General features: G+C 55.7%; 1 protein-coding gene across 2 annotated transcripts in view; it reads right to left on the bottom strand.

The window, feature by feature from the left end:
- The window catches only part of HSPG2 (heparan sulfate proteoglycan 2), a 98801-nt gene extending 88688 nt beyond the window's left edge, over nucleotides 1-10113 (bottom strand). For both annotated transcript variants that reach the window (XM_079776728.1, XM_079776729.1), the window contains exon 1: nucleotides 9958-10113. In XM_079776728.1, coding sequence (XP_079632854.1) covers nucleotides 9958-10020 — 63 coding nt within the window. In that variant the 5' untranslated portion in view covers nucleotides 10021-10113. The remainder of the gene's footprint in view (nucleotides 1-9957) is intronic.
- Nucleotides 10114-12110: the final 1997 nt, after the last annotated feature.

The raw sequence follows: 12110 nt of genomic DNA, 5'->3' as shown, positions 1-12110 counted from the left end.
ATACCTAATACAGGACCTGGCACTCCATAAATGTTTGCTGAATGAATGAAAGAATGAAGGGTCCCATTTTTCATATGGGAAAAATTCAGCTCAGAGAAGCTAAATTACTTTGTCCTGGATCATACAGGGAGGGCCAGGAAGAATACAGGAATCTTATGCCTCCTAGTCTATGCTCACTCACTAAACACACATTGGCAGGTCCCCTGGATGTTAGCTTAGCGGCACTTGCCCAAGGGGCACAGAGGTGAACCAACATGGCAGACCGCTGCATGGGTAATCCCAGGTCCACATGGGTGGACAGGCGAGGAAGAGCCAAGGAAGCAGAGAGCCATCGCCCTCATCTGTTTCCCTAGCCCAGGCCCTGGCCCTTGTGGGCTGGTAGCATCAATGAACTGGTAAGGTGGTAGCTTCTCAAGGTGGCTGCCACCCCGAGCCCCAAAGAATAGAATACTATCAACTCTTGAGGGGAAGCTTTCTCCAAGAACTCAAGGTCCTGATCCTCTGCGTTGGCAGGCGGCCAAAAAGCAAGAACGCAGCCCATTTTGTGGGTAGGAAAAGCGAGGCCCAGGCCTTGACTTCTTGCCTCCTGGTCTAGCCGGGTATAGGGCAGGGGACTGGGATGTCTATTGCCTCAACTATGTGGTGACTTCCTCTCATTCTTTCCCCGGTGTTAACGACTCCAGCAGCAGGCCAGGACTTTCCTGTCCACACTCAACAACAATGCAAATCTAGGCACAATGGGGATGACTCCCTGACCCCTGCCCTGCATGTCTTCCTCCTCCACCAGCCTAATTCTCCTGGTTCTTTAAGCCCCAGTTCCTCCAGAAAGTCCCTCCAGATAACTCATGCCAAACTGATTTTTGCCTTCCCTGACCATCTGCTACTATCCGGGCTTGGAGGTGTGGTGGGTACTTAAGATTCCTGAGTCCTGCCTCTGCAAGACCCAGAGCTTCTGGAGAGCAAGTACCATGCCTCTAACTTCTTCCAAGAGGACATAGAACTGAATTCAGCTCCTACCTTCCTCTGCACCTGGCTATGAGATCTTGGGCAAGATACTGCCCTTCTCTGAGCTGTTTCTCATCTAGGAAATGAAAGTATAATCCCAACTACACAGGAAAGTTGATAATGCAGATAAAACACTTAGCATGAAGTCTAGCACACAGTAGGTCCTTAGGCAATGAATGAGTGAATAAATAAATGGACGGATGAATTCTTGGCTCCTCCACTACACAGGGATGTTCAAATGACACAGTTGGGGCTTGCATGTAGATTCTGGCCTCCAGCTGGGTCATGTGCTCCTGTGGCTTCTATTTCAGCCTAGCCCCCAATACAGAGGTGGGCAAAGGGCTGGCTCAGGACAGGCCCCACTCAGCAAAAATTCACTGACTCCCAACAGCAAAACCTACAGGGAGCCTGCGACCTGGGTGAGAAGGATCCAGGTTCCCAAGGGTCTTAATCCCAGGGAAAGGCAAATCCACCTCCCTGGGGAATGTTATTGCTAAATTGAGATAGAAACCCAGAGGCAAAAGGCACCCAAGCCTGAGAAGTAGGAGCTGGATATGTCCACACAGCCGAGATGCAGCTTACTGTAGCCTCTGCCAAGTCCGGCCCAAACCACCTCCTCCAGGCAGACCACCATCACTATGCCAGTTGATCCAGACTGTCCTCTCTCTGCACCCAACAGGCTAAACCCACTCCGGTTGGAATGACAACTCTGGGGTCAAACAACCTGAGCTCCATTCCCAGCTGTGCCATGTACTAGATGGATGACTTGGACCAGCCATTGCCCCCCTCTTGAGCCCCCGTTTCACCCTCTGCAAAATGGAGGCTATTGCGCCAACCTCAAAAGATTGCTGGGGGGATCATATTCCATAATGCCCAGCGAGAGCCCCTCGAAAGGCTTGGCTTAAGGGAGAATGGCAGTCTTAATCAAGAGAAGGCGGAGCGTGAATGTTCACCGAGCACTGGCTGATGACGGGGTGACAGGTCGCTAGGGAGGAGACCCTCGTCTCTATTCTTCCTATGCGCACAGGAAGGCAAATGGCAAGAAAGAGAGAAGAGCTGTTAAGGGATAGAAGCCACTGGGGCTAGGATTTTGAGGCCAGAATTTCAAGCTATCCGACCCAGTGAGGGATCCAAGAAGAGGCATGATCCCAGTTCCCAACTATTTGAAAACTGGAAACGCCAAACAAAGAGAGGGATGAGTCAGCTGGGGTCAGGAGGGGAGGCCAGGACCAGGAGATGGGGGCCAGAGCTGGCTCCTCAGGGTGAGCATGGGGAGGCGGGAAAGGAAGAAGTGGGTGCACGGACCTGGAGGTGGGCTGGGAAGGGGCCAGAGGCAGCTGGGAATTCCCAGCCCCACCCCAGGAGAAGCATCTGTGGGGTCACCCGAGGCCGCCTCTGAAGTCCTCCCCTTGCCCAACCCCAGGCTGCTTCCCTATCCTCACAAACTGGGACTGGGGAAAAGGTGGGGAAAGATGCCAAATGTAAAAAATGAAACACCTGGATGTGATCCATGCAACAGCCCAAGTCCAAGGCACAGCGTGGGGGGAGAGGTCACCGTGAACTTTAGTCTTGCTGTTTCTCTGAGAGCCCATGGGGACCGGATTTAGAGCTGCGAGGCCTCATCAACCCTCGAAAATGAGAAACGGCTACAGGTTTTCCCAGGGCTCCCTGGGCAAGGTCCTGCCTCCTCCAGTTCGGGGCCTGAGGGAGAATGGACTGGGATGGAGTCCCAGGAAGCCTCCCTCAGCCGCTCCCCTTAAGATGCATGAACATCCTTTCTGCACCCATGGGAGCCTCCAGGCCACACCCCTTATTGCTCAGAGCCCACCAACTGCACACATCTGGGAAGGGGACAATGGGTCCACAGGCCCCAGACTTTCCCAGGCCCCACCCTGGGGTATGCCCCTCCCTCTCCCCCTCCAGGAAGGAGCAATCAGGGTGGAAGGGTGGACTCTGTCCTGCAGCTGCGGCCTCAGTGGAGGAAGGAGGGGCAGTGACAGATCAGATGTAGTCACATTTAGGGCTCTCAGACTTCGGAAGAGAAACAGAAAGAGCAGGAATGATCCCTTTCCTCCGTCATTCATTCAACAAGCCCAGAGCAGGGCCTGGGTCAACAGATGGCAGATGGCAGCAGTCTTGATCAGAAGAAACTGTGTCATGCTGGGCACTGTGAACTCGGAGTCATATACTACTCTGGCCTTGTCCTGTGCAGGAACAAGACTAATGGAAGAGCCACCAATTGTCAAACACCTACCACATCCCAGACACTGAGCCAGGTGCATCCACCTGGTCTCATATTCACTTGGGAAATAAGCATCATGATCCTCATTTCTGACCTGAGGCTCAGAGAGAGGAAGCAACTTGCCCACAGTCACACAGCCAGTTGGGGCTGAGCCAAGACTTGAAGTCAGAGCCCTTTGAGCCGACACCGTTCCCTCACCCACAGTGCCCAGGGAAAGGGCACAGATAAGTGAAAGGCAGCAAGGTAGGCACCCAGACTTGTCCCACGTGTTCCAGGTGCCAGTCCAACACTGCCCCACCCCCATGCCATCCCCTCCATCCCCTGCCATTCTGCACCTTCCTCCCCAGTCTGTACCTCCTGGAGTTTCCCCATCTGTTAGTGACAGCCCCATCCTTTCTGGATGCTCAAGCTGGAAGGCTGTGGAGACACCCCCGACTCCTCTCTTTCTGTCCCACCCACACCCAATCCCTGGCAAACCCTGTCAGCCCTACCTTCACAATATCTTCAGGATTCAACTACTTCTTCGCACCTCTGTCACCCTGGTACAGCTCCCATTGCCTCTGGCCTGAGTCACAGCCTCCTTGCTTTTGCCTTTGACCCTCCATGTCTTCACACAGCAAATCAAGTGATCTCTCATCTCACTCAGAAGCAAATCCAAAGTCCTTCCCATGGCCAAGGCTCTGTCAATCTCCCCTTGCCAATCCTCTGGCCACATCAACCATGCTCCCCTTCACTCATGCTATTCCAGCCATATGAGCCTCCTTGCTTCCCACAAACATGCTAAGCACACCTCTGGGCCTTTGCATTAGCTGTGCCCTCTTTCTGGAGTGCCCTTTCCCTGTATATCTGTAGGGCTCACACCCTCACATCCTTCAGACGCGTCTGTTTAAATGCCATCTTATCAGAGGATTTCCTGACCGCTTTATCACTCTCTATCCTCTCCCCTGCTTTATTTTTTCTGGCACTTAGGTGTATTTATTGTCTGTCTTCCTGCACTAGCTATAATGTAAGTTATACGAGGGGAGGGAATTTGACTTTTTTGTTCTCTGCTGTAATTTCAACACCTAGAACAAAGTTGATAGTTAGAGGATGCTCAATAAATATTTGTTTAATGAATTTTAAGTCTAACACACACCTGTAGGGGATTCCATTTGCAGAATATTTAGTCACATCATGGGTCCATTCATTCGCTCAATGCACACTATAAGCTTTGTGCTCCAGATGCCCCCCTAAAATCCAGAACAACGGGGCACCCTCCTCATGCCTCAGGGAAAAGGGTCTGGTAGGTAGCTGGGAGCTGGTCCTAAGGACATCTTAGGGATACAACACGTGCCCCTGGGGATGCTCTGAGGTCCCTGCATGGGCAGCCATCAGGGAAAGGAGGGAGGGTGCGTTCTGGGGGCGGCTGAGACTTGGAAGTCCCCACATTCCCTGGACTCAAAGAGCCGCCTTGTTCCCAGGGCTTTCACGATGGTGCCCCTGGCCCAGCCACCCCCAGCAGCCACGAGCCACTCCCCTCTCAAGGCCGCTATTGACATGGCCGACGCCACCAGGCTGGGCAGTGAGGCTGGCGGCTCCCCACGAAGCAAGTTCCACACATTCTTCTGGGTTTCAGTCAGCCAGCTCTGGGCACTGGGGTAGCCAGCAAGCCCCAGCCAGGCCCTGGGAGCAGGAGAGGGCGGCAGGGCCCAAGAGGCCAAGGCCCAGGTTGAGGCAACATTCCAGCAAGACCCTCAGCCCAACCTCCCCTTTCCTGGCAGAACGGAGACGTGGGGAAGGCCAGGGTGGGCCCTGGAAGGAGGGTGCAGTGGGCTCACAAGGTCTTTGGGAAGCTGCTGGAGGATGGGTCACATTCACCCCCTCCTCCACCAGCCTGACGCCTCTTAGCTGAGATGGGCTGGGGAGGGGGGCAACAGGCCAGGGCAGGGAGTCCTTCCCACATGCTCCAAACGGTCTGAGGGTCCAGAACCCACATGTCTGGCCTCCAAGTGGCCTCTGAATCATCACTGCAGATCTTTCCACATTTTGGGCAGCCCCTCCTACCCTCCCTTCTGAGAATCTCGCCCAAGGCCAGAAAGCCCTGAAGCCTCTGCAGACTCACACTAAACCTGGAGCCCCCAGGGGAGTCCAGTGAGGGCTCCGTGCAGGGCAGCTAGCCATTCCCCTCCGCCCCCCTCGCTTCCCACACAGAGTAGGGCTGGGCCTGGCCTGCTCTGGTCTTAAAACCCCTGGATTAATTCAACTGTCTATAGGGTCTCAGAGAATATTTAATGAGGAAATTAAACAGCTAACAAACCTACAAAAGAACAGATAATCCCACCAACGACTGCCCTAGAGTTGAGTATTTCTAAGTTCCAGCGCAGGCAGGCCCTGTGGACCCTGCAGCACACGCATCCCCAGCGCCTCTTATCCCAAAGCCAGACCCGCTCTTCTTGCCTGAGGTGGCCCCTGCACTACTTAGGGCCCGAGTTCTTACCTTTATCAACCTGAGTGACCACAGTTTCATCAGCATCTACTGCCTGCCTGCCACAAGCGAGGGGGAAAGCAGTAGAGCGGTGAGGAGAGCTTTGTCTGGCTTCAAAGTCTGACTTGTGGGGCCACTGCATACGTGCGGGAGTCACCGAGCAAGTAACCTCTCTGTGCCTCAATTTCCTCTGCTTAGAGAAAGCAGACTGTCCGAGTAGCTATCGCTTAATGCATTCAACGGCTGTATTTACTGAGCACTTACTCCCTGCAGGCACTAACTATAAAGCAGCAGGGAACAAAGATAAAGAAGGTCCTGCTCTCATGAAGCTTAAATGCGAGTAGGGGGAAACAAGTACACAAATACATGTCTGATGGTGACAAAAAATAAAAATAAATAAAGCAGTACAAGGGGACAGCAAATGACAGGCCGAGTAGCAGAGTAGTTGAGGACCTGAAGGATGTGTGGCAGAGGGTCACACGTATATTTTTGGGGCACACATTCTAGGCAGGAGGAACAGCAGATGCAAAGGCTCTAAGGTGGGAGTGTGTTCAAGAAACAAAGACCAAGAACGTCGGCCTGCAGACCGAATGGTCCCGGGTTCAATTCTGGTCAAGGGCACATACCTCGGATGCAAGCTTCTCCCTGGTCCAGGCCCCGTAAGGATGCATGTAGGAGGCAACCAATCGATGTGTTTCTCTCACATGGATATTTCTGTCTTTCCCTCTCTCTTCTACTCTCTCTAAAAATCAATGGAAAAATATCCTCAGGTGAGGATAAAAAAAAGAAAAAAGAAAGAAAAAGAAACAAAGACCAGTGTAGCTGGACTGAGAAAATGAGGGGAAAGTTGGCAGGAGGAGAGATTCGAGAGGCAGTGGGAGAGGCCAGATCTTATAGGGCCTCCAGGGCTTGGGTCTGACTGTAAGCAGCATGGAGAGTTCGGAGAGGTTGTGAGCAGGGGGACATATGAGGACCTGTTGAGAAACTTGGGGCCTAGCAGACAGTGGGCACTTGATAAATGTGAACTATCCACATTACTTTGTCATCATCAGGCCCTGCACCCCAAGACCTCCCTTCTCACCACTCCAAGCTCTGAACCCAGTCACCTTCTGCCACCTTCCTTCCACCCATCTCCCAGGCCAGGCCTCAGACCCACAGATCCCAACTTGCCTGCACTCGGCCTGAGAACAGGCCTGGGCCAAGTCTGGTGGGGGCCAAGACTCCCATTCACAGGGAGCTTGGCCTAGGGCATGGGGGGAAGGGGTCCATCTCTGTTCCATTCAGCCTCCACCTCCCTCTATGGACTGACCTGCAGCCCTCCCTAGGGAAATCGCCAGGGCACAACCCCCTCCCAGCAGCAGGTCTACAGCAAGGGGGAGAGAAGGGGTTGGGCAGGGCAGCCAGTTATGTCAAGAGGAGGACTAAAGTAATGATGCCCCTGAGGGAAGAGAAGCCTCCTCCATTTCCGGCCAGCCCACAACCTCCCCAGCGAGGAAACCCAGCTGAGGCAGGAAACAGGTATCTCCGTGACTTCCCTCCTCAGCTCTGGAAAACACTGTAATCACTGTGGCCTCCTCAAGACTCCTATCTCCCGGCAGGGCGGGCCCCAAGAAAGGAAGGGCTAAGGCCCCAGCAGGAAGAAAAGGGGTCAGCAGGCCCTGAGTCACCCAGACCTGGCCCCCTGCCCCAGCAAGCCTCCGCACCGCCACTGAAATCAGCCCCACATTTAATCACAGACCACTATCTCCTCTGTCTCCTGCCCCTCCTGAGACCCTGAGCTCCCTGAGGATCACCTTATCCTCCTCTCATATCCTACTCTCACCCACTCACGGCTGGCCTATGGATGTGAACTGAAGGGTAGAAGAGACAATGGGCAAGTGGGCAAGGAGGAGCCCAAGGTGGGCAAGGAGGAGCCCAAGGCTTGCTGGGGCGCTGGCTAGGAACCTGATATCGTTTAAAACTTACAACTCCTTTTTTACAGATTTGAAATCTTTACTCTCATTTTACAGATTTGAAAACGAAGGCTCAGAGAGAAAAACTTGCCCCAGATCACAGAGCTGGAAAACGGCAGAGCTGGGATTCAAACTTGAGTCTGTGAGCCTCCAGAGGCCAAGCTCTTTCCAGGCCTCCACCATTAGCCTGGGGTGGGACAGTGAAGACCTTGATGTGGTTGCTGAGGAGACTCTCTAATCCCACAGGACCGGAGCTGCCTATTTTCTGATCTCAGTTTTGGGAAAGCACAGACAGGGCCTGATCTTGCTCACCCATAAACCCCAGCCCCTAGGGCCGTGCCAGCTGCACTGGTACACAATAGGTGCTTAGCCAATATCTGCCCAGTGAGAATGAATGAACCCTGAACACCTGTTGACTGTCATGGGATGCTGCTCAATGAAGATGTGTTGAATGAACAAGTGAATGAGATGACTGGCTACAATCCGGGAATTTCTGTGGAAATTCCTCCAGAACACAGCAAACAACTCCACCCCCTCCCCACTCCTGCCATAGTAGAACCCAGGCATCCAGGAGCCCCTCATTGGGAGGCAAAGCTGGGGGAGAGTCAAAAAAGGCAGACAGGCCCTAGCCAGTTTGGCTCAGTGGACAGAGCGCTGGCCTGTGGACGGAAGGGTGCCGGGTTCGATTCCAGTCAAGGGCACGTACCTAGGTTGCAGGCTTCTCCCCGGCCCTGGCCCTGGTTGGGGTGCGTGCAGGAGGCCCCACCAATCGATGTAAACACATCAATGTTTCTCTCTCTTTCCCTCTCTCTTCCAAGTTCTCAATGAAAAAATATCCTTGGGTGAGGATTTTTTAAAAACACACAAAAGGCAGACAGCCCATGTGTTGGGTTGGTGTCTCCTTTTTGGAAAAGTGAAAACCAGTGTTGGGAGCTGCAAGTTCAGGTCAAGACTGGGAGGCAACTGGATGGGCCCTGCTGAACATGTTGGCGTGAGAGGCTGAGAAAAAGGATTACGGAAGCTGCCCAGATGCGGGGTGGGGGGTAGGAGAGGTGCTGAGTGGGTGGGTCAGGAGAGGTGAGGGGTCAGATCTGGGTGGGAATTAACAAGTGACTCAGGAGTCCAGAGGTGAGAGGGAGCTGGCAAGGCAAGGCAAGGCAAGGCTAGGGAGTCGGTCACTGGGTAAACACTGGCCAGCTTAGAAAAATCCCTCTCTTGGCTCTGAGAACATGGAGGCAGGGGCAGGGACCGCATGGACCACCTCAAAAAGGGTGGAGGTGGATCTGTGGTTCCCCAGGGCAGGCCCAGCTCCCCAGATGTGCCCCCACCTACATCTGCCACCAGCTCCCTGCCCATTGACCCCACCCCACCCTCCTGGAGTTTATTCAGGTCCTCACAGCCTCTCCTGGCCAAGTATTCTCTTTTCCTCTGCAGGGGCACATCCAAGCTCAGAGCAGGGGCCTGGGCTGTAGGGGCAGCCCCCTCCCCGTCCCGCACCTTGAAGATGGGGTGGTGGTGGTGGCGGGGGGGGACTGAGGAAGCAGATCCACGGAATGTCCACCACAGAGCAGGCCCAGCACCAGGCACTTTCCTGAGCATTCCACCCAGTCCTACACATGCGCTTGGAGGCCACACATTTTATGTCCCTTCAGGCATGTGGGCTGGTCTCAGCTCCACTCGCTTGCCCCGGGTCACACAGCTCCTCAGTGGAGAGCAGGGATTGATTCAAGAGTGCTGAGCGGTAGGGCTCTGGGTCCGGCGGTGTCACCCACGTCTCAGTTGTGTCCTGAGTGGCTCTTTCCTGGTGCCCGCCCGGTTACGAGCTCCCCAAGGGCACAGCGCGTGTGAAGTTCCCGCGAGGGCTGCGAGGGTCTTCACCGCCGCGGAGTGCCCCCTTTCGAAGCTGGCACAGAAAGGGGTGCCGTCCCCTGCCCAGCCAAGTTCCCACCCTGCTCAAAAGTTCCTCTGCCCGGTCCCCAGGAACGGAAGGCCGAGCCCAGCCCAGCGCGACTCGGAGACTCGACAACGTGGCTGGGCGACCCACGGGCTCCCACGCGGGAGGCCCCGCCCCCGGCCCCACAGGGTTCCCTGGGCGGCCCTCGGGACAGCCCCACGCGGGAGGGGGGCGCCGGCCTGTGCCGACCGGCCTGTGCCCACCCGGGGGTCCCTGACCGGCGCCGCGTCCGGAACCAGAGTTCCCACAGCGCAGCTTCGGCGCCCCCGCCAAGTTGGCGGGCACAGCGAGCAGGGCCCGGGCGCCCCCCCACCCCCCGTCCCTCCGCCCGCACACTCACCCCGAGCAGCCGCCCGTGCAGCAGCAGCGCCAGCAGCAGCGCGCCCGCCGCCCGCCGCCCCATGGCCGGCCCGCTCCGCTCCCTCGCACGCTCGGCGTCCGCCCGCAGCTGCCCGCTCGCCGGCCTGCGGAGTCCTCGGGACAGCGCGGCCCGCTCCCGCCCCCGCCACCCCCACCGCCGCCCGCCGCCCGCCCCGCCCTGCCCCGCCCCCGAGGCCGCCCGCCCCGCCCCCGGAGCCTGGCCCCGCCCCCGGACCGCCCCTCCGGGGGCGCCAGGCCCCGCCCCCGGACCGCGGGCGCCGCTCCTCGGAGCCAGCGGCACAGCCAACTGGGCCTTTGTCTGGCCCCCAGCCCCCTCCGCGGGCCGCGGCCCAGCCCGGCTCCCCGCCAAACCCGGCCTGGAGTATAGAATGGGACGGGGGCCGGGGCCGGGGCCTCCCTCCCCTCCCCGCGCACGCCGCTCCTGCACGCCCCCACGGACTGCCAGACCCGTAAAACCCCTTTCCGCCTTTCCACACTCCGCCAGCGTGACCCCCCCACGCGGGCAACTCTGGAGGACGGGCACCTGAGCGCGTGCACGCACTCGCGCCAACTTTCGCTCACAGGACACTTGCACACTCACAAGTGTCACGCACTAGCACTTTCATCTGCTACCCGAGAGCACTCAGCACATTTTCACTCTTGTACCAACTTCCTCTCTTGTACCAGTCTTCAGAGACACAAAAGAATACTTTATCTCTTCAAAGCTCTCACCTCTGCAGGTAACACAGTGGACACAGCTGACACACGCATATTCACATGGTTACACAGACTCACATAGACATGAAGCATTAAGGACACCTTTTTCACACACACATTCCTCGCAGGCGCCTACAGTTTACACACACAGGCCAACAATGTTCTCACACACTGACCATAGTGACCTACAGTAGGCACTCAATCCTGAACTGCCCCTGACACATGCCATTTTCCATATAAATCACAGACCAACTTTGATTCCCATAAATCACAGCCCCTGCGACAGAGACACACCAGCTCACACATCCAGGCCCGGACACAGACAGACCCTGCCAAAGCCCCAATCACAGATGCTGGGGCGGTAAATCACAGTCCCTGATGATCCCCATCTGACACAGACCCACGGCCGGCGCACATGGCCCCGCCACCAGGTCGCCCTACCCGCCCACGCACAGGACTCCTTTCTGCCTGAAAATTTCCAGGACAGCCCAGGCTGATGGGTGGAGAGAAAATGGATGTGTGTGCAGCTTAGAGGAAAACCTTTTGAGTAATGATAGAGGGAGGAGAAGAAAAACTGAAGTTTCCATTGTTTCCTCGAGAGTTGCTAGGTTCCAGAGACTCACGGCTGGGTTTGCAGCCAGGAGTGAGGTGAGCTGTGGACAGAAGGAAATGCCTAGCTGACAGGGTGGCACCAGGCCTGGCTCCGGAAGGTGTGTTCCCTGTGATAGCAGCCTGCAATCTCCCAGGCACTCTGGGGCCCCCTAGCCAGGCACCTGGGGGACAGAGAAAACACTAGCAGGCTGGCTTCCATCCCACATAGGTGTCCCATCTCCAATGGATGGGCTTCTCTACCTTGTGGGGCATATTTCTGGGGGACCAGCTCAGAGCTGTAAGGAGCAGAAATTCACCCACAGTGTTTCGGCCAACTCCCTGTGCCCAACCCAGATGCCAGGCACAGCACTGAATAAGACCTTTTTTTTTTTTTTTTTTAGAAAGAGGAGGGGAGAGAGAGAGAGACTCCAACCAACTGAGCCACTAGGGCCAGGGCAAGGTCTGTTTCTGATCCAGACAGGGAGATAGGGGTGGACAGCAGAGGGACACCAGATCTTCACCCTTGATGAGCTCCTAGTCTGATGGAGGAAAGAGGAAGGATATTGTCTCTGTTTTCATATTGTTTTCAGTGCGATGGAGAATCCTGCCCCCACCACCGAGCTGTGCAACCTTGAACCAATGATTCAACCTCTCAGTATATCTCCTTCTCATCATCAAGAAACGGAGACTAATGCTAAGACCTGCCTTGTAGTGTTGTTATGAGAGTTAAAATGAATTCATATATGTTGTTAAAAGAACCGTTTCAGGCACATAGTAATCTATATATATAAAAGCCAAGCAACCAGAATGACCGGTCGCTATGAC

The sequence above is a fragment of the Cnephaeus nilssonii genome (assembly GCF_951640355.1).
Source record: "Cnephaeus nilssonii genome assembly, chromosome: 7".
Taxonomy (NCBI): domain Eukaryota; kingdom Metazoa; phylum Chordata; class Mammalia; order Chiroptera; family Vespertilionidae; genus Cnephaeus; species Cnephaeus nilssonii.
The sequence above is the reverse complement of the archived record's forward strand: the minus strand, read 5'-3'. Positions and strand labels throughout refer to the sequence as shown.